Source organism: Oncorhynchus nerka, linkage group LG16, assembly GCF_034236695.1.
Source record: "Oncorhynchus nerka isolate Pitt River linkage group LG16, Oner_Uvic_2.0, whole genome shotgun sequence".
Lineage (NCBI taxonomy): Eukaryota > Metazoa > Chordata > Actinopteri > Salmoniformes > Salmonidae > Oncorhynchus > Oncorhynchus nerka.
In genome coordinates this window covers 6,670,518-6,696,069 of record NC_088411.1, presented here as the reverse complement: position 1 = coordinate 6,696,069, position 25,552 = coordinate 6,670,518, and the positions used below count along the sequence as shown (strand labels likewise).

General features: G+C 41.4%; 1 protein-coding gene across 4 annotated transcripts; it reads right to left on the bottom strand.

Moving 5' to 3' along the window:
- Window positions 1-73: 73 nt before the first annotated feature.
- Window positions 74-25,410, bottom strand: casp7 (caspase 7, apoptosis-related cysteine peptidase). Of its 4 annotated transcripts, XM_065002374.1 has the most exons (8): window positions 25,065-25,410; window positions 22,565-22,609; window positions 21,355-21,464; window positions 9,108-9,259; window positions 8,088-8,216; window positions 4,468-4,643; window positions 3,793-3,931; window positions 74-3,511 (listed from the first exon to the last, which is right to left on the bottom strand). In XM_065002374.1, the coding sequence occupies exons 3-8, from the start codon at window positions 21,462-21,464 to the stop codon at window positions 3,285-3,287; spliced, it is 933 nt and encodes a 310-aa protein (XP_064858446.1). In that variant the 5' UTR covers window positions 22,565-22,609; window positions 25,065-25,410; the 3' UTR covers window positions 74-3,284. The 4 variants fall into 4 exon arrangements, with proteins under 4 accessions (XP_064858446.1, XP_029540301.1, XP_029540303.1 ...); XM_029684441.2 differs by lacking the exon at window positions 22,565-22,609 and having other exon boundaries at window positions 25,065-25,408; XM_029684443.2 differs by lacking the exons at window positions 21,355-21,464; window positions 22,565-22,609; window positions 25,065-25,410 and adding an exon at window positions 11,074-11,167.
- Between the last annotated feature and the right edge of the window lie 142 nt (window positions 25,411-25,552).

The following is a 25,552-nucleotide window of genomic DNA, read 5'->3' as shown; positions in this document are numbered from 1 at the left end:
ATTGTAAATCCAGGATTAGCATGATTATACGACGTTATACGACACAAAATGACAAAAATAACCACACTACTCATTTCACAATATAATCTTCATGTTTAATACAATAAAAGTGTGTTAACATAGGCATTCATTTGATGTGAAGTAATTTAAACATTGCATTGCCCCAGATTCAAAGGGGGCTGCAGAGTATGGCAATATTTAGTAAATTCACAATAAAAACATTTTTTGGGTGGGGGGGGGGGATTCGTCTCCCTATACTATATATTCGTTTTTCCAAATCTTTTATAATATATGAGGACAATAGCATTTAACACCAGAAAGCATTTAAAAAATATTACTTCTAAAAATATGATTTTTCCCTTAAATTCCATTCCAAAACAAGTGGAGCTAACACTCCTTTCAATACAGAATGGGCACTACATCACTGATAAGAGATTCATGTGTCGAGAGGATTCATGAGTGCCATCTGTGTGATTGACAGGTATGTGTAAAATGTCTACTCGGTCGCCAGCATACTGTTCACTACTGTGGTTCATAGAAATATTGTGTAATCAGGTAAAAAAGAAAAGACTGATTTCTGACTTTGGGACAAACATGCAGTGGATATGCCATGACGACCTTAAATATGTATGTGTGCTTTTGAAGGCCACCAAAGTGCTGTCAATTGAAGGTATTAATGATCAAATGTATGTGACTATTGGACACTCAAACCATTTTTCAATTGTCATGAGAATAACATTTAACAAACGTTTTGTGTTTCAGTTGTATAAACTTTCATACATTTCACGTATGTAAAATGTTAATGAATTAGATTTAATTGAAGGACAATGCAAGGTGTCTTTAACCGTGGTAATAACTGACAATTTACCACACTGATATACAGTGAAACAATGTGGTCATTTGTGCTTTGAGACCAGATTCAGTTCACTTATCACAATGGACTTCCTCCATTTTGACAAACAAATTCAGGCATACATCATTTTATAAGCAACGAAATGAGTGAATTTGTAGGCCAACATAAAGGGGTCTTTCAAAAGACAAGTTAAATTATCCTTGGCCATTGATAAGGATAAGAAGACATTGATAACAAGCCATATATTGATAATGTATACTGGGTATACCAAACATTAGGAACACCTTACTAATACTGAGTTGCCCTCAGAACAGTTTATTGGGGCATGGACTCTACAAGGTGTGGAAAGCGTTCCACAGGGATACTGGCCCATGTTGACTCCAATGCTTCCCACAGTTGTGTCAAGTTGGCTGGATGTCCTTTGCGTGGTGGACCATTCTTGTAAAAAAAAAAACAGAAGCGTTGCAGTTCTTCACACAAACCGGTGCAAAGGCACCTAATACCATATCCCGTTTAAAGGTGCTTAAATCTTTTGTCTTGCCCATTCACCCTCTCAATGGAACACATGCACAATCTATGTCTCAAGGCTTACAAATTCTTCTTTAGCCCGTCTCCTCCCCTTCATATATACTGATCGAAGTGGATTTAACTAATCAGTAAGGGATCATAGCTTTCACCTGGTCAGTCTATGTCGTGGGAAGAGCAGGTGTTCTTAATGTTTTGTATACTCATTGTAAATACATTGACTCCAGTGGATAAAGTTTACTGACAAGCTTCATCATCTTCAACCTAATGAATTCATGTGTGTACATATAAACTGGCAAAATTTCAAATCCTCCTTGCTTGTGGTATGATGGAACATTTCCTGTGCCCTTGACCAAAAAACACAACGCTTTTTTTTGTATGCAACAGATTAGCACTCTTTCCTGACAATTGTGCCAGTGAAACTCAAAATCCACAAAAAATAAATCTCACACAAAGAAACCTGAGGATGACAGTAAAATGTCATCTTTAACAGTCACTGCTGGGAGTGCATTATTGGTATGAATAGTTAAATTATTCGTACTTGACTTTGTTACCTCTGTTACATGGGATCATATGACAAGTGATTGCTCTTTGAGTGAGACCTAATCCCTTTTTAGGATTAATGATATTATAAAAACATTAAGACAAATAGCCAAAAATTTAAATTGTACATTTTCCAGCCGCTACCCTCCTGATTCAGTTGAAATTCAGCATATCGCCGTGATCTTTCATAAGGTGCTTTTAAACTGACCCGTGTAGCCTACATTCTTAGACAACTATTATGCTGCTGCGATAAGCAAGTCCCCTCTAATAGTCTGATGTCCTTACACACTTAATGAGACGTGGCTCTCCCAACCAACTAGGATCCTTACAGGGAATGTTAGATCTGGTTTCGTGTGGTTGTATAACGTCAGCAAATAATCCCCAAACACTTGTAGAACGTTCAGGTACGGTGTTTCATAAACACAGTGGCAGTGTCCAATTACCCATACTTGCATTCTAAATAGAAGGCATGTTGAGTATGCAATTTTTTTTTAGTTTTATATTATGTGAACTTTAGTACGCTTTAAAATGCCAAGATGTCATACTTATTTCAGCTTTTCATCTAGCAGAATTTGCTGCACACACCTTAGTAAGAGAACAGTCTTTCGAGACCCACGTGTCTGACAACAGCTGATAATGGCAGGACTCAACGCAATTGCGCATTAGATTAGGCATTCTTAGTAGGATGAACCTAGTATGCTGATATGTGTAGCTTACTGCATTTATTTTTTACTGAACAGTGCATTCTAAATAGTATGTAGTACTATCAGTACCACAGTATGCAGCTTGAGTAGTAGGCAAGCCAGTTTTCGGACATGGCCAATGTCTCTAGAAATCTACTTCATGTCAAGAAATGCCCCCTTCCCTCTAAAACTAAAATAAATGCCCTGAGGCATAAATAATGTTAGCTGGGATCTTGGCCAATCAATCAAATGCTTGTACGCATGTCCAAATTTGGACAAGCTGGAAAATGAACAAGAACATTTTCAGATATTACAGATTTCAGATATAACTGATCTCTAACCTTTTAACAACCCTACAAAACTGGCAGCAAATTTCCCGGGTCAGTAAAATAACATGAATATTTCACACAGCCTGTTGACAAAAACCAGATCAAATGTGACATCATTATTCCTAGGAATAACCTGAAGAGGCAAGTATCACCACCAACACATGAACGCAGCGTGCCACTGTAGAAATTTATTTGGAGAGCTTGTTTTGTGCCCAGCTACGCTACGCGTGCAAAACGGCATTCTCTCCCAAACCGCGCAGCATCCTGCTGGACCTGGATCAACCCTGAATTTTGAGACCGCTCGGTTAGTGCGTGGTTTAGTTAGTCTCGTCAGTCTGTGGTCAATGACGGTCAGTTAAAATACAGCTCCTTGGTCAGCATGGAGACCACGCAGGGGATCTGCTTCTTCTCGCTGAAACGTGGATCCTCGGACCAGGACTCGAAGCTGGTGGCTACCATGTAGTTGACACGTGTGAGGATCTGCATGATCTCCAGCTGCTTACCAAACTCATTGAGGACGTTGCAGAGTGCCTGGACAAACCAGGAGCCGCGCCCAGGGTTCCTCCACGAATAGTACCCTGGAAGAGTAGTTGCGTCACTCTCTCCAATTGGCACTGATGAGCGCACACACGCTCACACACTTTACAAGTGCACAGACAGATTGTCTCACACAGTAACAAACACTATGAAATCAACTGGATAGTGGATGTGCGTTACCAGCTACCATGGTTGATTGGAACAACCAGGGTGTGAGGTAGAGATGGTGGCTGTGGGATTTCTGTCAGACTATCGGTGCAAGGAACATTTAGGAGCGGGCAAACTAGTTTAGCTGGAAATGTACAAGAATGCTGTGGGTTACCTGGCACGGTGGAGTAGGCAAAAAGGAAATCTGCCTCGACAGGAATCTTGTGCCTGGGATTTGCATCCGTTTCCAGGGTATCATTGGGGGGCCCGGAATCCGTCTGTATGCCATCATCGAACTCAGAACCTCGACAAGCCTGGTGAATCAAATGAAAGTTGAAATCAGGAATATCTTTTCAAGGACCTAGTAAAAAGGGCAATATGTCTTAAGTTCTACAAATATGGCTGTATAGTTAGTAATCTGTCCATCAAGAAAAACAGTCACCTTGCATATAAATGGGATAACCATAATATAGCCTTGTGGAACACCATACATTATTTACAAGTCCTTTTATTTCAAAACACTGCACAGCTCACTTACAGACATTGGGTAAACTAGTTTGCCCTATGACCTAATAATCTTCACCTCAAATAAATTCTAAAATCTTAAAACAAATGAAAAAGAAAATCAGCATCTTGTATTCTAGGGTTAGACAACCTTTCAAGTTCTGGTTCGAACCAGGTGCCAACTGACAATATTATAACCATGATAATCATAACCATGATTAATCATCTACCTCTTCTATAAGTTTAAGAAGCTAAGCTCAACAATAAATGCTTTAATCAAGCCTAGCTAGAACAAAAGCCTGGGCTTTGTGAAGCTGCCCAGCCCAGTGTTTGCTTTGGCCCTCACCTGGATGAAGAAGAGTTTGGGCTTGCCCACTAGACTCTTGCACATGTCACCCCTGAAGAGTGAGGTCATGCTCTTGATGGGCATGGCTCCGTCAGTGCCATAGATCATACCCTCCTCACCGTGACTCAACAGGATGCAAGCAAAGCAGGAGCTGTCGCTGTGGTCCTCCTCTGAGGCTAGGACACACACACACACACACACACACACACACACTTTTAGGGTTAAATAAACGTTTTAAATGCATTGCCATTCCCAGTTTCCTATTTATTGTCACCTCAATCAAGAATCGACTGTTCTTTCGACCAATCGACTGGCCCACATTTTCAAATGTGTGTCTTTCCATATCTTTCCATCCTTTCTGTTAAAAAAAAAAATCGAATGCTTTAAGCAAACTGTTTGATGACATAATTAAGACACAAATGACTAGAGGGAGTCCGACCGCAATTGATTTGATTGTGTCAGGCTTAGACTTGCAGCGCTGTGTTAAAAAGCACTGTGGTTAAAAAAATATATTTATTTTTAAAGGCAGTGAGTGACTGACTAGAACCCATTGTCTCTCTCTCCTCCCTGCTGTAGCGATCACCACAGAACATCAGTGTGTATCCCATGTTGCTGAAGCTGCAACATAATTACAGCCTTTTGGACTGAAAAGTTGTTACCGAAATCCCTAATTTAAACAAAAACATTCCCTATTCCCTCAACCCTTGCTCTCTTTACGTGACAGGTGTACACATCGCATGCACGTGACCAATAGGGCCTGACCTATAGCCTATCATAATCACATCAATAAATTGGTTATAAACTCTGAGCACGTAACACGTGACAGCAAAACGGATGCAGACATGATAAATAAACTCAAAACGGGGGAATGTTTACTGGTTGCTCAGGCGTTAAAAAGGGAGTAAATGTGACTCGTTGTGGAAAATACTGGAGATCAAGAAAAATAAAGTAAGGAGCCAGCGCTGAGTGCTTGTCAAACAGGTGCTGTTAGGTTACAATATCATTTATCAATTAAACACAAAATAAATAAGTGTACCAGAGTCTGTTGTAATGTTTTTTTTTGTAAAAACCTTTAGCACAGCAAAGACTGTTTGTAGTCGCATTCAGTCGTGTATGCAAATTCTGAAATGGAACTGTTTAGGCCTATTTATTGTTTACGCTAATTATTCAATAGGCCGCTTTGTTATTTTATTTTAAAACTAAAATGCTTGATTGCATTTCAAATCATGAATGACTCGTAAATGATTGATTGATATAGGCCTAAGTTAATTCCAGTATTAAGACAGGATTAAACAGGATGCGCTCTTAGGCCTACTGATGATCATTATAATAAATCACTATAATATATTATAATAAGTAATGTCATCATCATAAAATAAGGAGATGATCAAGGAGGGTTATTATTATAATTATAATAATAATAAATACCCGTTTGGAACAGTGTAAACACTAAATCAATTCTAAGCAACACCAGAGGGGAAAAAACTAGACTTTATTACAGCATAACAAATATTAAAAACAGCTGAATTTGTGAAATTGTTTATCTGACATGTGGTAACATTAGACTTGTTGCTCAAGGACTCAGTAGGCTATTAAACAAATACTAAAACAGGCAACATAAGCAGGATCTGTCTTATTTCTGTAGATGCACAGTTAAAGTCAGAAGTTTACATACACCTTAGCCAAATACATTTAAACTCAGTTTATCACAAATCCTGACATTTAATCCTAGTTGTCCTTAAGCCATTTTGCCACAACTTTGGAAGTGCTTCACGGTTAGGATGGTGTTCTTTGGCTTGCAAGCCTCCCTCTTTTTCCTCCAAACATAATGATGGTCATTATGGCCAAACAGTTTGTTTCATCAGACCAGAGGACATTTCTCCAAAAACTACAATCTTTGTCCCCAACCGCAGTGGCGAACCGTAGTCTGGCTATTTTTATGGCGGTTTTGGAGCAGTGGCTTCTTCCTTGCTGCCTTTCAGGTCATGTCGATATAGGACTCGTTTTTACTGTGGATAGAGATACTTTTGTACTTCACAAGGTCCTTTGCTTTTGTTCTGGGATCGATTTGCACTTTTCACTCCAAAGTACGTTAATCTCTAGGAGACAGAATGAGTCTCCTTCCTGAGCGGTATGACGGCTGCGTGGTCCCATGGTGTTTATACTTGCGTACTATTGTTTGTACAGATGAACGTGGTACCTTCAGGCATTTGGACAATGCTCTCAAGGATGAACCAGACTTATGGAGGTCTACAATTTTTTTTCTGAGGTCTTGGCTTTTGATTTTCCCATGTCGTCAAGCAAAGAGGAACCGAGTTTGAAGGTAGGCCTTGAAATACATCCACAGGTCCACCTCCAATTGACTCAAATGATGTCAATTAGCCTATCAGAAACTTCTAAAGCCATGACATCATTTTCTGAAATTGTTCAAGCTGTTTAATTAAAGGCACAGTCAACTTAGTGTATATCAACTTCTGACCCACTGGAATTGTGATACAGTGAATTATAAGTGAAATAATCTGTCTAAACAATTGATGGAAAAATTACTTGTCATGCACAAAGTAGATGTCCTAACCGACTAGCCAAAACTATAGTTTGTTAACAAGAGATTGGTTGAAAAACGAGTTTTAATGACTCCAACCCAAGTGTATGCAAACTTCCGACTGCAACCGTCTATGGATGATGTATAAAGCCAGGCACATTTAACAGTTAGGCTGTTGATTATAGACCTAATTATGTTGGGGTTTCCTCTCTCCTCACTTTCCAAAGACAATTAAGGCAAGGGCTGTTTTCTCGTCTCCTAACTCCACTGCTGCCTCCCCTGGTTAACTTGGCTATTATGCACATAGCAACATGGTCCAGGAAAAGGCGCCATTTCAACAGCGCACTGATGCGTTTCAGAACCGACCACTGTCCAACGCGGGAGAAAGCGCATTTGTTATAAAATAATGTCACATTAGTGTTGCACCACTGTTCTTACATAATATAACCATATATCATTTCAGGAGCACATGTTTTAGTCTGATGGACTGTGCCATCCCCATGGACTCCACAAATGGATCAGTCCTCTCTGATTCACGCCTGTCTGAGTGGTGTCTTGTACACCAGTATTATAAATAATTTTTTCCCCCTACTGCTTGTCTAAAGAAATCTCGACCAACAGCCAATCGACCAGTCGACTGAATTGGGTCAGCGCTAAACAGCACTAAAAGAGAATGTGATGGTGTTGGTGCCCTGTTTGAAAATGTATGCACTGGAACTGTAGGGGGGTGACAGTGAGACAGGGTACTCTCACTGAAGTCGCCCCTAGAATAGATACTTGGAACTGTAGGGGGGGTGACAGTGAGACAGGGTACTCTCACTGAAGTCGCCCCTAGAATAGATACTTGGAACTGTAGGGGGGGTGACAGAGAGACAGGGTACTCTCACTGAAGTCGCCCCTAGAATAGATACTTGGAACGGTAGGGGGGGTGACAGAGAGACAGGGTACTCTCACTGAAGTCGCCCCTAGAATAGATACTTGGAACTGTAGGGGGGGGTGACAGTGAGACAGGGTACTCTCACTGAAGTCGCCCCTAGAATAGATACGGATGTCAGGCCTACAGACAATATGTACTCACCCTCTCGGAGAAGACGCTCCATCTTCTCACACGTCTGGTCGTTGTAGATGCAGACGTCGAAGCCCAGGCTCTTAAAGCACTTAAACAGTTCGCCTGCGTCTCGATCCGTGCCATTGCGTACATTCATCCCTGACAGACAATATGAACAGCATTCACTGTACTCTACATGTACAGAGTATAGCTTACACAGTGTTATACAATAGGCCACTAAAATCAAGCTATATCAAAAGGCAGGGCTCCAGACTAACATTTTCCCCTATTGGCACTGGTGGCACGAGCCCATAATTTGGTCGCACCCAAAAATAAACAAAATTGCAGCGTCACACAATAGAAACAATAAGAGGAATCACCTTATAAAGTCATTAAAAAGTCTTTCAAGATGTGTCATAGAATACTGAGATGTTAGATGTAACAACTTATTTATTGAATACTATGTCCAATCAGCAATGTATGACTCAAGAAATGTTGATATTCAACCTAATCCAGTGATTGTCATGAATTGAGTTGACAATCCTGTATTTAAAAATATATATATTTTACTGTCCAAAATAGGGTTTCAGAAAGCTGAGATCCTCCTCTCTTTATCAGGTAGTTAACTTCCAAAGTAGCGTTTTTGTCCCGCAAATGTTACACAATCAGAATGCATTTTTCAGGGTGCACGAGGGGGGAAGAGGGAGAATGTGCGAGGCTCCCGCATTACAGCAGCCGGCCCCAGTGAAACAGGCACAGTGGCGGGGCAGACACTTTCATTACAGGAATCATGACGTTAATGCACCTTAATGTTTGACCAAAAAATGGAATGTTCTGATTGAGGTGACCAGGTAGAATGTGGGGCTTGCACTGGTGTGACCAATTCAAAGCCAAGTCAAAGGGTTGCAAAATGCGACTAAATGGTCGTAGTCTGGAGCCCTGAGTGGAAATTAACAATCTTATAAAGAGTAACTGCGTTACATAAATATATTAGTATAAAAGTGTTAGACAGCCATGTATCCATGTCAACATAAAAGGTGATGCCATTACCAGTCTTTTCGTCAAAGTTCTTGTTGTTGATTATGATGCACTTGCCCACTCGCTGGTGGCTCATCTTATACTGGAATGTTGGTGAAACGATTCTGTAATGGCTTTCAGAGGAGTAGTCCTGCTCCCGCGTCTTGCCATCCTTATTCTTCTTACTGAGCCATAGGGACAGAGAAAAAAAAAGAAAGAGGTTAATTCAATCAAATTTTATTGGTCACACTCGGGGCTCCCTAATTAACACTTGGGGCTTGCCTAGTTAAATAGAAGGTAAAAAAAAATGTAAATACACCTTCAGCAGATGTTATTGCGGGTGTAGCAAAATGCTTGTGTTCCTAGCTTCAACTGTATATAACAATACGCACAAATTTAAAAGTCAAATGATGGAATTGCTCAATGTCGGAGTGGCATTGACTGAAATACAGTAGAATAGAATACGGTATATACACATGAGTAAAGCAGTATGTAAAACATTATTTAAACATGATTAAAGTTGCCAGTGATTCCAAGTCTATGTATATAGGGCAGCAGCCTCAAGGTGCAGGGCTACGTAACCGGTAGAAGCCTGCTAGTGATTCCAAGTCTATGTATATAGGGCAGCAGCCTCAAGGTGCAGGGCTACGTAACCGGTAGAAGCCTGCTAGTGATTCCAAGTCTATGTATATAGGGCAGCAGCCTCAAGGTGCAGGGCTACGTAACCGGTAGAAGCCTGCTAGTGATTCCAAGTCTATGTATATAGGGCAGCAGCCTCAAGGTGCAGGGCTACGTAACCAGTGGAAGCCTGCTAGTGATGACAAAGACGACACATATAGGTATCCATTGGTGCCTGGATAAATGTTTCAGGTAAAGTTACATCAAATGTATTATAGTGACTGACTTATGGTTTGTATTACTGGCACCAACAGACCAACTTGTTTGGACAGGCCTATGTCTATAACCTCTGGTAAACAACTCAACAAAATTCCTCTGCAAAGAGAATTTGGCATCACTTTCAAAGGGTGAATCTTAAGGTTTTAAGCACTAGATAGAACAGTACACCTTCAAACAGTACCCACATAACACAGGGCATTCTTAAAGAAAATACATGCCACTTTATCATCATTAGACATGACACACCACTGAAAAAATATATACATTATTGACCCTCACTGTATTCAACATAAAACCAAGGATTTAAAAATATCAGACCTTGATATAAGAGCGAGACATCCGTAAAAACGGTATTCTTACTCCAGGCTATTTCTGGGGAAGTAGGTAATCCAGAGAATGCCCTGCTTCCTTGAGAAAAGGCTAACTTGACACAACTCCTTTGATTACTTCAACATTAGACAAGCTAAGATTTTTCAAAACATTCTGCTGACTTCAACAAATCAGGAATGCCAAAAAGTCATCCAAACACACAGAATTCATGAGAATCAAAAACATCCTTGAACCACTTACTCAGAGACCATTGAGCACGTACATTTTCAAATGAGGCATTAATGTCATGGCCAAATCTGTTGAAGTAATCCACTGGCAGGTGAATTATAAAGTTACAACATGTTCAGCTAGCTCGGGTATTAAGAAGTCATAAGTGAATCAAAGTATGTCCCCGACAGAGTAAATCTTCCCGAGTGACAATTCTCACAGACCTGTCATATTTCCATTCTTTAAAGGACCCATCCAGATAGGTAGGCCACAGTAGCCCATTGGGCTCACAATATCAGCATGTGTTCTAGAAGAGCCTAGTCATCAGGTTACCCAAGAACTGCAACAATGGAACCCCATACTCAGACGCATGCGCACATGCACGCTCACATGCACGCAGACACAGAAATGGCCAAACAGGCCATACTATACCCCACATGTGATCCAGAACTTTTCCATAGCCCCCCACCCCCTACCTCATGGTGCCATAATGCCTAGCAGTGGTCCGAGAGTGGGCAAAGAGCCCTGCCTCTGTGGCACTGTGGGGGTGGGAGGGGTCCCTTACCTGGGTTCCTCATTAAGCGCCACGCCACTCTGCATCTGAAATACGTTGCTCCTCTTGTCTCGCTCCTTTTTTAGTTTTTTTGCCTTCTCTAAACCTCGAGGTGTTGATTTTTTGGGGTGTACGGAGCGGTTGGTGTGCACTAGGATCCTGACATGCTCTCTATACTCTATAGACACTGAACTTGGCCTGCGTGCACTGGGGAGGCGCACTGTAGCTCCCTGAGTCAGCAGCCACCACACCAAACCAGAGTTTTCTAAAGGCCTATTCAAATGACCCTGCACACTCTGCAGGGGTCAGGCAGGGCAGCACGTAGCCTTTATGGCTGCTGACAAGCACAGAATCAGCCTCTCTCTCTCTCACACACACACACACACACACAATTATTAACAAGCTATACTGTATGGTTATTAGTAGTTCCTGTATATGTGGTCAAACTGTATAACAGACTATAGGTTACCATATGGTTATAAACAGCAGACTAGCTACATCCATAAGTGGGGTAGTCTAGGGAACAGCACTAGGTCTGGGACACTTTGAAAAGGGGAGAGGGGTGCTCTATAGACCGAAAATCCTCGCAACAAATCAAGAATTTCAGTATTCAGGGCTTAAATGTGAGCGGGAATTGTGCTCTTGAAAAATAACATGACAGAGACGGACACAATGCGGACGCAGATAGCTACCCAGCAAGCCGGGAACATTCCCAGGACATTAGCTAACATTCCCATTCATTTCTAGTTAGATCAAACACTAACATCCCAATAATGGTTTTGATAACACCTTTTTTCTTTTTCTTTTTTTACTAAGAAAACATTTGACATTAAATAGGCAATCCTTGGAACATTCATATATAACCACAGAACATACCCCTAAGTGTATTATTAGGTAACCATGGAATGTTATAACACAATGTTCCAGTGATGTTGTTAAAACATAATTTCCGCAACAAAAAGTGGGAGATATAGAAGTGGTTCTGAGAAATCATTGGAGTGTTTTGCTGATGGAGATGATATTCAAAACACCCTTACCAACCAGCAGGGAATATTCCCACAATACTCTCAAAGTTATAGTGTGATGTTAGGACATGACGTAAAAAAAAACGTTCCCTAAACATACTTCAGCGATCATGCCTAGATTCAATGAAATTGGTTATGAGAAAACATTACTGGAATGTTCTGCTTATGCTGATGGAGATGTCATGCAAGACACCTATAACAACAAGCACAGAACATACCTATAATACTCTCAAAGTTAGAGCGATGTTCTGACTGTTCCAAAAATGTTCCCTCAATATACTTCAGATATTGCCAGAATACAATGAGTGGTTATAAGAAAACAATATTGGAACCTCCCATTATGTCTATGGATGCTGCCCAACATATTGTAGCAAATCTGCCATTCTTAAGAACGAAAAACGCTCCATCAAGGGACACCCCAATAAGTTATTCTTTAATGTTATGCCGTTACAAATAATGTTCTAAGAACATACAGTATTGATAATGGAAGTGGTTCTGAAAACATTACTGCAATGTCCTGTTAATATTGATGTATAGTGTAACATTATAGGAAGTTACTTAATTTATAAGCATAGCCTACATATGGCAATTTAATCTAAACTCATCAAAAAATAAACATCCTCTCACTGTCAACTGCGTTTATTTTCAGAAAACTTAACATGCGTAAATATTTGTATGAACATAACAAGATTCAACAACTGAGACATAAACTGAACAAGTTCCACAGACATGTGACTAACAGAAATGGAATATTGTGTCCCTGAACAAAGGGGGGGGGATCAAAATCAAGTAACAGTCAGTCTCTGATGTGGCCACCAGCTGCATTAAGTATTGCAGTGTATCTCCTCATGGACTGCACCAGATTTGCCAGTTCTTGCTGTGAGATGTTACCCCTCTTCCGCCAAGGCACCTGCAAGTTCCCGGACAATTTCTGGGGGGGAATGGCCCTAGCCCTCGCCCTCCGATCCAACAGGTTCCAGACGTGCGCAATGGGATTGAGATCCGGCCTCTTCACTGGCCATGGCAGAACACTGACATTCCTGCCTTGCAGGAAATCACGCACAGAGCGAGCAGTATGGCTGGTGGCATTGTCATGCTGGAGGGTCATGTCAGGATGAGCCTGCAGGAAGGGTACCACATGAGGGAGGAGGATGTCTTCCCTGTAACGCTCGTCATTGCAGGCAATCTCAATGCTAACAAGCTCAGTCCAATAATGCTGTGACACACCACCCCAGACCATTACGGACCCTCCACCTCCAAATCGATCCCGCTCCAGAGTACAGGACTCGGTGTAACGCTCATTCCTTCGACGATAACCGCGAATCCGACCATCACCCCTGGTGAGACAAAACCGCGATTAGTCAGTGAAAAGCACTTTTTGCCAGTCCTGCCTGGTCCAGCGATTTTGTGCCCATAGGCGACATTGTTGCCGGTGATGTCTGGTGAGGACCTGCCTTACAACAGGCCTACAAGCCCTCAGTCCAGCCTTTCAGCCTATTGCGGACAGTCTGAGCACTGATGGTGGGATTGTGCGTTCCTGGTGTAACTCTGGGAGTTGTTGTTGCCATCCTGTACCTGTCCCGCAGGTATGATGTTCGGATGTACCGATCCTGTGCAGGTGTTGTTACAGTGGTTTGCCACTGCAAGGACAATCAGCTATCCTTCCTGTCTCCCTGTAGCGCCGTCTTAGGCGTCTCACAGTACAGACATTGCAATTTATTGGCCACATCTGCAGTCCTCATGCCTCCTTTGCAGCATGCCTAAGGCATGTTCACGCAGATGAGCAGGGACCATGGGCGTCTTTCTTGGTGTTTTCAGAGTCAGTAGAAAGGCCTCTTTAGTGTCCTAGGCTTTTATAACTTTGACCTTAATTGCCTACCGTCTGTAAGCCGTTAGTGTTTTAACAACCGTACCACAGGTGCATGTTCATTAATTGTTTATGGTTCATTGAACTAGCATGGAATAAAAAATGGTTTAAACCTTTATAATGTAGATCTGTGAAGTTATTTGGATTTTTACGAAATTTGAAAGACAGGGTCCTGAAAAAGGGACGTTTCTTTTTTTGCTGAGTTCACTTACAGCATAATATTTTATTAGGCTATTGCCCAAACTTAGTTACATCTTTCTTGAGGAAGGTCATCAATGAGATTTTACTTGATCGATTATGTGATCTGCTACTTCCCAGCCCTGTACTTAGCACACTGCACCACCAGGATGGAGTTGGATCTATACAAAAAGGATAAGAATTTCAAGTCTCACTGCTATGTCTTAGTAGATATTTGCATATCTATTGACACGTCACCAAAATCTGGCAAGCAATAAGTTCATGTTAATATACAGTACCAATCAAAACTTTGGACATCATTAACTAATTTCTACATTGTAGAATAACCAAAAAAGTTACCAAAAAGTGTTAAACAAATCAAAATATATGTTATATTCTTCAAAGTAGCCATCCTTTGCCTTTATGACAGCTTTGTACACTCTTGGCATTCTCTCAACCAGTATCATCTGGAATGCTTTTCCAACAGTCTTGAAGGAGTTCCCACATATGCTGAGCACTTGTTGGCTGCTTTTCCTTCACTCTGCGGTCCAACTCATCAATTGGGTTGGGATTTTGTGATTGGAAGGCCATGTCATCTGATGCAGCACTCCATCACTCTCCTTCTTGGTCAAATAGCCATTAAGCAGCCTGGAGGTGTGTTGGATCGTGATAGTGATGATCGTCCCACTAAGCCCGAACCATATGAGATGGCGTATTGCTGCAGAATGCTTTGGAAGCCATGCTGGTTCAGTGTGGCTTGAAGTTTAAATAAATCACAGACAGTGTCACCAGCAAAGCACCCCCCACACCACCTCCTCCTCCATGCTTCACGGTGGGTACCACGGTGGGAATCTCCACATGCTGGTTGAGAGAATGCCAAGCGTGTACAAAGCTGTCATCAAGGCAACGGGTGGCTACTTTGAACAACCTCAATTATACAATATATTTGGATTTGTTTAACACTTTTTTGCTTACTACATGATTCCATGTGTGTTATTTCATAGTTTTGATGTCTTCACTATTATTCCACAATGTAGAAAATAGTAAAAATAAAGAAAAACCCTTGAATGAGTAGGTGTCCAAACTTTTGACTGGTACTGTACATTTGCACGGAAGTCAAAACATCTAAACTTGACATGAAATGAAGAGGACTGGTGAATGTAAAAAGCATGAGGACGTTAACTGTGGCACAGTGGATTAGTTCATGGTTAAAACTACAAAGGTCACAGATGCAAGTGGGGAACAAACCTACAGTTGAAGTCGGAAGTTTACATACACCTTTAATCATTTAATCATGGTAAAAAAAATCCCTGTTTTAGGTCAGTTAGGATCACCACTTTATTTTAAGAATGTGCAATATCAGAAAAATAGTAGAGAGAATTATTTATTTCAGCTTTTATTTCTTTCATCACATTCCCAGTGGGTCAGAAGTTTACATACACTCAATTAGAATTTGGTAGCTTTGCCTTTAAAATGCTTAACTTGGGTCAAACGTTTTGGGTAGCCTTCCACAAGCTTCCCACAATTTTGGCCCGTTCCTCCTGACCGAGCTGGTGCAACTAAGACAGGTATGTAGGCCTCCTTGCTTGCACATGCTTTTTCAGTTCTGCCCGCACATTTTCTATGGGATTGAGGTCAGGGCTTTGGTTATGACCACTCCAATATCTTGACTTTGTTGTCTTTAAGCCATTTTGCCACAACTATGGAAGTATGCTTGGGGTCATTGTCCATTTGGAAGACCCATTTGCGACCAAGCTTTATCTTCCTGACTGATCTCTTGAGATGTTGCTTCAATATATCCACATCATTTTCCTGCCTCATGATGCCATATATTTTGTGAAGTGCACCAGTCCCTCTTGCAACAAAGCACCCCCACAACATGATGCTGCCACCCCGTGCTTCACGGTTGGGATGGTGTTCTTCGGCTTGCAAGCATCCCCCTTTTTCCTCCAAACATAACAATGGTCATTATGTCCAAACAGTCATATTTTTGTTTCATCAGACAAGAGGCCATTCCACCAAAAAGTACGATCTTTGTCCCCATGTGCAGTTGCAAACAGTTTTTTTATGTCGGTTTTGGAGCAGTGGCTTCTTCCTTGCTGAGCGGCCTTTCAGGTTATGTCGATGTAGGACTCGTTTTACTGTGGATAGAGATACTTTTGTACCTGTTTCCTCCAGCATCTTCACAAGGTCCTTTGCTGTTGTTCTGGGATTGGTTTGCACTTTTCACACCAAAGTACATTCATCTCTAGGAGACAGAACGCTTCTCCTTCCTGAGCGGTATGACGTCTGTGTGGTCCCATGGAGTTTATACTTGCATACTATTGTTTGTACAGATGAACGTGGTACCTGTGCCCAGACCGCTGCAGAGTACGCACTCACCTCCCGGACTATGACAGCCTCCAGCAGATGAAATGAGCAGGCACTCCGCACCCTATTCAGAAGAGGACAACGCGAAGAGATCCAGACGGAGCTGGTGTGTCGAGACAACCTCATTGGAAGCACTCATCACGATGGCCATCCATCTGGATAATGTTCTTCGGGAGCGTCGGCACCTCCATCGCATCTCGCTCTCCTCCTTTGGCCTTCCTGAGACAAAGCCTGAACCCAAGGAGGTAGGGTCCACACACCTCACCGTGGCAGAGCGATGCCGTCGGAGATGGCTGGGGCTCTGTCCCTATTGCGGTCAGGAGGGGCACCAGCAACGGTGTCCAATGCGTCCCAACCAGGAGTCCACGAGGGCTGAGGGACGGCACCGTGATCATCCATTTCCGTGAGTATTCCATCATCACTTTCCACCAAACCCTTTCTGGTTTAAATTTCACTGGCTGGCTGTCCCTCATGTGTTGTTTCTGTAGCTCTAGTGGACTCCGGTGCCGCAGGAAATTTCATTAACAAGTTCAAACACTAGATAGTTGACCACTGGGATCTGGGACAATCACACACATCACAGCACCACTCACCATCACTGTTGGGACCCTTCACCAAGAAAGCCATCCTCGACCTCCCATGGCTCCAACGTCACGACCCCACCATCTCCTAATCAAGGATGGAGATCACTGCCTGGGCACCCTGATGTCGGAAGACCTGCTTTCCCTTACCCGGTGGTTCCACATCAGTTGAGAGTCCTGTGGTTGCCCTCCAGGCCAACATCGCAGATGTTTACCAGGATCTCTGAGAGGTTTTCTCCAAGACCCGCGCCACATGTTTCCCTCTTCATCACCCCTGGGACTGTGCCATCAACCTGCTAGCAGAAACTAGCACAACCAGCCGCGTCTACCCAGTCGGTGGCTGAAACCAAGGCTATGGAAGAGTACATCCAGGAGGCTCTCCAACAGGGTTTCATCTGCCCCACCACCTCTTCCTCGTGGTCAAAGAGGGAGGTCTACGTCCGTGCATAAACTACAGATGTCTCAATTTCATCACCACCAAGTACCGCTACCCGCTCCCGGCCGCCATCGAACAGCTCCGTGGGGCCCGGTTTTTCACTGGACTGGACCTGGCGGAGTGCCTACAATCTGAACGGCATTCAGCACAATGTCTGTCCACTACGAGTACTTGGTGATTCCTTATGGATTAGCCAATAATCCACTCCCCTTCTTGGTCAAATAGCCCTTACACAGCCTGGATGCGTGTTGGGTTATTGTCCTTTTGAAGAACAAATTATAGTACCACTAAGCACAAAGAAGACGGTATGGCGTATCGCTGCAGAATGCTGTGGTAGACATGCTGGTTAAGTGTGTCTTGAATTCTAAATAAATCAGACAGTCTCACCAGCAAAGCAAAATTTCCTTCCACTCGGCACGTGTGTACACAAAGCGTCGTCCAATTAACAAAAAATATTGCCGTAAAGCGTGTGATTTGCAACATAACAAAATAAACATGGAGGAGAGTGAACGTGACACAGAGACACGGAGCTCGTACCTAAAAGAGGGGCTACTTCGGTCGCATGGATGTGGTTTGGGTATGAAAAGTCTGACATGGACCAGAAAATCATCCTCTGCAAAATGTCGCAGGCTGGTCCCGACAACAGGATAAAACACCACTAACCTCTTTTACCACCTACGCAAGAATCATGTGGAACAGTACGGAGAGAGTCTACAGATGAGACCCAAAAAAGTACAGCCGAGGGCTCAAAACATACCCCCGACTCAGAACGTTGCAAGAGGCTTTTGCCCGCGGCAAACCATATGGCAAAGAATCACGAAGATGGAAGGAGATAACAGCTGCCGTTACAACGTATATCTGCAAAGACATGGCCCCAATTCACACTGTCGAGAAACGGGGGTTTTGTGAGTTGGTGCTAACACTCAACCCAAGGTACCAAACGCAAATTGAAATGTGACACATATTAATGCCAAAATAACTTGCAAAACAGGCAAGACCCCCCCCTAATTTTTTTTGTATATATATATATTTTAGGCCTAAATTTGGTTTACAACTATAGTTTAAGTGTTTTCCATTGAATTTTTAGATTTTATACATTAATATTTTGATACATGCTTCATTGAAAATTTGCACAAAGGTTCTACATAAAATGAGAAATAATCAAATACGAGTAAGTACATTTTATTTGTTGAGTATAATTCAAAATGTAAGAAATAGGCCTTTACATGTGGTCATTTTATATAAACTATTTATTAATTGAATTTAGAGAAAATGTGCTGTATCAATATGTACCTTTATATGAAATGAACTATATCGGGATATGAGATTTTGGCCATATCGCCCATCCCTACTGTGAAGCATTTATTTGGGCTGCAATCTGATGTGCAGTTAACTCTAATGAACTTATCCTCTGCAGCAGAGGTAAGTCTGGGTCTTCCTTTCCTGTGGCGGTCCTCATGAGACCCAGTTTCATCGTAGCGCTTCATGGTTTTTGCGACTGCACTTGAAGAAACTTTCAAAAAGTTCTTGAAATGTTTCGTATTGACTGACCTTCATGTCTGAAAGTAATTATGGACTGTCGTATAAAATGTGGCCTAACTGAATCTTAAAAATTCCGTCAACATAGCATATTATTTATGCAAATAAAACACCATCAAAATTTTAAGGCTTTAAAAAGGTGCAATCTGGGATTGGTACATCCATTTTATTTTATTTTAAATTATGCCAAAGTTTAGGGTTATTTTCTCTTCGCCCTCCATGGTTTCTTTTCCCATTTTCTAAATCTCCAAATAACAATCTGTGCATGTGCCACAAACCTAGGCCCAGATTTCAATACCCCAGGTAGATTATACGAGTGTTGTGTTAGTGTAGCTGTGAGATGATTTAAGGTTTATCATAAAAGTTACTGACCTAATGTATTTCAGTTATGTGAAACTGAAAAATATTTTAAAATGTAAAATCTCCATTGAGCATGAAGTGGACTTAATCTGGATCTCGGAAATGGCCTCAAGGGTTTAACCTTTATACTGCTGGAGGAACTGACACTTCTCAATCTCATTAAAAAAAAATGTTTATGAGCATGCTATACTTAAAGTTATTGAACCTTCAATTTTGGACTCTCCCTCAATGTTGAGTCCTTCCTAATATTGCGTTGCACCCCCTTTTACTCTCAGAGTAGCCTCAATTAGTCAGCACATGGACTCTACAAAGTGTTAAAAGCATTCCACAGTGATGCTGGCCCACGTTGACTCCAATGCTTCTCACAGTTGTGTCAAGTTGGCTGCATGTCCTTTGGGTGGTGGACCATTTTTGATAGACACAGGAAACTTGTGTGAAAAACCCTGCAGCGTTCCAGTTCTCGACACAAACCAGTGCGTCTAGCACCTTTAAAAAATGTTTTATTTAACCTTTAATTAACTAGGCAAGTCAGTTCAAAACAAATGTTTATTTTAATATGACAGCCTACCGGGGAACAGTGGGTTAACTGCCTTGTTCAGGGGCAGAACGACAGATTTGTACCTTGTCAACTCGGGGATTCGATCCAGCAACCTTTCCGTTACTGTCCCAACGCTCTAACCACTAGGCACCTACTACCGTACCCCGTTCAAAGGCACAAATCTTTTGTCTTGCCCAATCACCCTTTTAAATCCTTCTTCAACCTGTGTCCTCCCCTTCATCTACACTGATTGAAGTGGATTTGATAAGTGAACGATACTTTCTGAAGGCACTGTATAATCAATACACAACTTCCAAGGAGTAGGGTATTTGATGCAAACATAAAAAGTATAACTTTTCCATTGTATAAATGTACATAATCACATTCACTCATGGAAGGCAATTAGGCCCTGGCCAGCAAACAAAATCTCTTGCTTCATTTTGTAAATGATTGTCATTTAGTCTACTGATTTGAAAAGACAAAATGTTTTTACTCTCTTATTGCACACTCTGCATGGCTCGAGAACAATGACGTGAAAACACGTGAGGTTGTACACAATTTTCGAGGACGCTTTTTGGCTCTAGCGCTACTTTCAAAACTACTGGCTTAAAAGTATTTTGTTAAACTCTGCAGCCTCCCTTTCAGAAAGTCATGCACTTACATGATTTTGTATGCATGTGTGGGTTCTAATTGTATGTCTCAAAGTACTTCAACTTGGCCTAGAACTACTGTAGTTGATTCGGCCACATTATTTGAAAATACTAAAATACACAGAAAATAATTATTTACAATACAAATACTTAAATATGCAAGTATTTGAACACAGGTCTGTTTAATTGCACGTAACCTGCACTGAAAGCAGTAGATAAGGTTTGTAGCACCCCCTTGTGGTGAAAACTGGTTAAGGGGGAAATCACATATCACACATGGTTCTTCCCCCTTCACTAATTTATTGAAACACTAATTATATATATTTTTTCATTTGCACCAACAGACTTTCAATAGTCTGAACATTAACACTCTTAAATGTTATGCTTCTACTTTTTTTAAATAGGCTGTTCTTGATTCTGGCTGTTGGTCGACCATTAAATATAGATTTTAAAATTATTACTCAGTTAAATATCAGTCCGAAAAGTCTGTTAATTGAATTTCATTCATGTTTTTATAGTTCATTTTACAGGCCTAGACAGGCATAATATCTTAATATTATAAATGCCTTATGAGTTAAGTACCACTGTCCTACCTTAAAACCCCAAATTTAAGATTGTATAGCTTAAATCCGTTGTTTATGTGTAGCTTCAAAATATGATTCTAGTGAGTCCTTGCATGTAGTGTATAGCTCCGCCAGGGTAAGACTGTTGAAACATGCACCTCTCATGTCTTTTGGACAAGGTACTCACAATCCAAAGAGGAGGAATCTTCCCTTTCGGTCAGGTTTGGCATCTGTTACATCTTCAAGCTCCTGGACTTCTCCCTCTAGCTGAGTAACATCAGGTTCTTCTGCCGCCATCTATGTCACACACACAAAACATCAGCCAATTTATATAAACAGACATAACATAAATTATATTTCTTACATGGCTCCAGCTGAGCCTATTCATTAAAGCTACATGGGGCGGCAGGGTAGCCTAGTGGTTAGAGCGTTGGACTAGTAACCGGAAGGTTGCAAGTTCAAACCCCCGAGCTGACAAGGTACAAATCTGTCGTTCTGCCCCTGAACAGGCAGTTAACCCACTGTTCCCAGGCCGTCATTGAAAATAAGAATTTGTTTTTAACTGACTTGCCTGGTTAAATAAAGGTAAAATTAAAAATACATTCCAGGATTTGAAGAAAAAATAATAATAATAAAAAATCCCTGCCACTTGGAATACAGCTGAGGGATGGGGTCAGGGAAATGTAATCTCTTCTAAATTCATAGAAAGTGCTCTAGATAAAGGTCTGGCATCCAAGATAGGTTTAATCCAGTGAGTCCCACTGTTGCACCAGCGTGATTTACAACTTCCTACCCATTTTCAACATTGTGTGTTTAACATTAGTCTGTGTGATTTAACAGCGGCTAAGCTAGAGCAGTGTTTGCGAGTCAAGGGCGGATACCAAGGGGCTCAGGCCGGATCTTTTTTTACAAAAACGTCTGGTTTGAGCTACAAACTATTAAAGCTATCTATGAATAGTTGAGACTCTCAAATACGCACGTGGAAACAAGTTTTACTCTATGATGTTCACAAGCTACAGAAGCGTCTTTAGAAGTTAAGGGGTTCTTCTACATAGAAGATCATAGGAAATCCCAGGACATAGTGTCTATAATAATCTTACAGTTGCTGTCCCAAACTCCACGCGGTTGTCACTGACTAGTTGGCTATTAATTTCAATACACATAGTGGGGCAATAAAGTATTTAGTCAGCCACCAATTGTGCAAGTTCTCCCACTTAAAAACATGAGAGGCCTGTAATTTTCATCAAAGGTATACTTCAACTATGACAGACAAAATGAGAAGAAAAAAAATCCAGAAAATCACATTGTAGGATTTTTTATTAATTTATTTGCAAATTATGGTGGAAAATAAGTATTTGGTCACCTACAAACAAGCAAGATTTCTGGCTCTCACAGACCTGTAACTTCTTCTTTAAGAGGCTCTTCTGTCCTCCACTCGTTACCTGTATTAATGACACCTGTTTGAACTTGTTATCAGTATAAAAGACACCTGTCCACAACCTCAAACAGTCACACTACAAACTCCACTATGGCCAAGACCAAAGAGCTGTCAAAGAACACCAGAAACAAAATTGTAGACCTGCACCAGGCTGGGAAGACTGAATCTGCAATAGGTAAGCAGCTTGGTTTGAAGAAATCAACTGTGGGAGCAATTATTAGGAAATGGAAGACATACAAGACCACTGATAATCTCCCTCGATCTGGGGCTCCTCCACGCAAGATCTCACCCCGTGCGGTCAAAATGATCACAAGAGCGGTGAGCAAAAATCCCAGAACCACACGGGGGGGGACCTAGTGAATGACCTGCAGAGAGCTGGGACCAAAGTAACAAATCCTACCATCAGCAAGGGCATTGAAGATGAAACGTGGCTGGGTCTTTCAGCATGACAATGATCCCAAACCCACCGCCCGGACAACGAAGGAGTGGCTTCGTAAGAAACATTTCAAGGTCCTGGAGTGGCCTAACCAGTCTCCAGATATCAACCCCATAGAAAATCTTTGGAGGGAGTCTGTGTCTGTGTTGCCCAGCAACAGCCCCAAAACATCACTGCTCTAGAGGAGATCTGCATGGAGGAATGGGCCAAAATACCAGCAACAGTGTGTGAAAACCTTGTGAAGACTTACAGAAAACGTTTGACCTCTGTCATTGCCAACAATTTGTATATAACAAAGTATTGAGATAAACTTTTGTTATTGACCAAATACTTATTTTCCACCATAATTTGCAAATAAATTCATTAAAACCCCTACAATGTGATTTTCTGGATTTTCCCCCCCCTCATTTTGTCTGTCATAGTTGAAGTGTACCTATGATGAAAATTGCAGGCCTCTCATCTTTTTAAGTGGGAGAACTTGCACAATTGGTGGCTGACTAAATACTTTTTTGCCCCACTGTACCTAAAACATTCTCCATTAAGGCTGCATAGGCTTGGATTTCCTCAACGTATTTAAATGCTTAATTCATTAATGACTTAATTATTTAATGAGCAGGCATGCTACTAGTGGCTAAACGCTAATCCCGAATGGTATGTATCGGCTTTATCCAATCAGGTTGAAACTATCAGCCCAGGGGTTCTGTTTCTTTTACGCCTGCTGCATTAGCAGCATCTCATTAGAGGAAAATAAGACTGTTCTCAGGGCAGACCTGGTTGTAGCTAGGTATGTTTGAGTCCATCTGGGACCATTTTCGCAAATATTCAACCTAGTTCACTGCAGAAACGAGGCAATTAACTACAATGACCATAATCCATTGCGCCTGTTTTTCCCGGCTCGAACATAGATGGATAAACTTATGCCTACTATTCTAATTACACACAGAACGCATAGATCACATGAGAGGAATGTACACAACACAATGATGAGAGAAAGGGACAGACAGTTCGTAAAGTATGCCTTATCTACTTGAAGAACTAGTCAAATGATTTCATCAGACAGCTCTGCAGCAAGCTTAGGCAGGCTAGCCTAGTTAGAGGATGACTAAAGAGTACAGTATGGGGAGCATAGGTGTCTGGCTGTTGGGCTGCTACTGCCTGAGCAGAGACGCCATGATGACTTAAGGAATTAAAATGAATAAAGTCCAAATAAAAAAGTTAATATACACCTGAAATATTGTACTATTTTATAGTAATTTCCTATTTTTATATTGATGTATACCCAATGTGGACCTGACAGAGACAATGGAATATTTTCAATGTTTAGTAAAGTTAAATATTTTGGGCTTTGGAATTTCCATTAAAAAAACACTTTATAATGCAATTCATGTTGTAAGAAAGAAAAAGTGAAACCAAAATCCGTGATTATTTTTCAATAGTCGAACCGACCTCAAAGCACGTTAACGTTAATCACTCAGCACTAGATTTGACCTAACCTTAGGTGAAGAAAAAAAACAGACTGCTACAATCTGATTTGGCTGAACGCGATACACAATATCCGGGATTAGCATTTAGCCACTCTAGCATGGTGGTGAGAAATGGTTTCACAAAGAACGTACGCATATTTTCCACGTTTTGTCCACAGTCTCGCTATTCAATAAAGTTGAGGAAATCGAAGCCTATGCAGCTTCAATGGGTTGTTTTATGTACGAAACGAGGGATGTCAATGTATTGCCGGCTGCATACAATGCATTGGTACGGTAAACTGACACGACTCAATATCGCCATCAGCCGGCCTTTGGTCTGGAAGAATGATTGAAGTCCAAAGTTTTCAAATCCCACACCATACCAAAACCACAACCACAATTTGTCTAGCTAGAAATATCTGCTCTATATTTTGTCCAGCCAGAGGTAATTCATTTTCAGGAACGAGCCTCCGACGGAAGTCAAGTTTGGAAGCTGGCTAGCTAGCATTGCAGTAAAGTTAGTGCCACAACAAGATGATCAACAAGACAGTACGACTTACTTTTGTTTTAAGCCGTTTGTCATCTAGGGAAATACCTTGTGTCTGTCAAAACTGGGCAGAATATAATAGCTAGTTCGCTATATAGCATAACTAGAATAATTCGTTTTCGTCAAGGTGATGCACCTTCACCTTCAGCTCACAGGAAGAAAGTGAAAGTAGCGGCATAGAGTTTCTGAACATACTGATGCCGCGTTCAAAACAACTGGGGAAAATACGAGGTCAAATAATGATGTCCGTGATCTTCAGGTCGGAATTCTAGAAAGAGACCCGAGTTTTTTACCCCATTATTTTTTTTAAAGAGGCTAAGTTGCAATTCCGAGTTGGACGACCGTTCAAATCTATTTCTCTAAATCGGAGAGTTCTGTAGTCAGAGATTTCCGAGTTACGAGTTCTCACAGTTGTGATGAACGCGGCATTTACTGTTTATGAAGCCATGGGCGAAACAACGCGAGACTTCCGGGAACGCTGGCGAAACAGACCAAACCGAG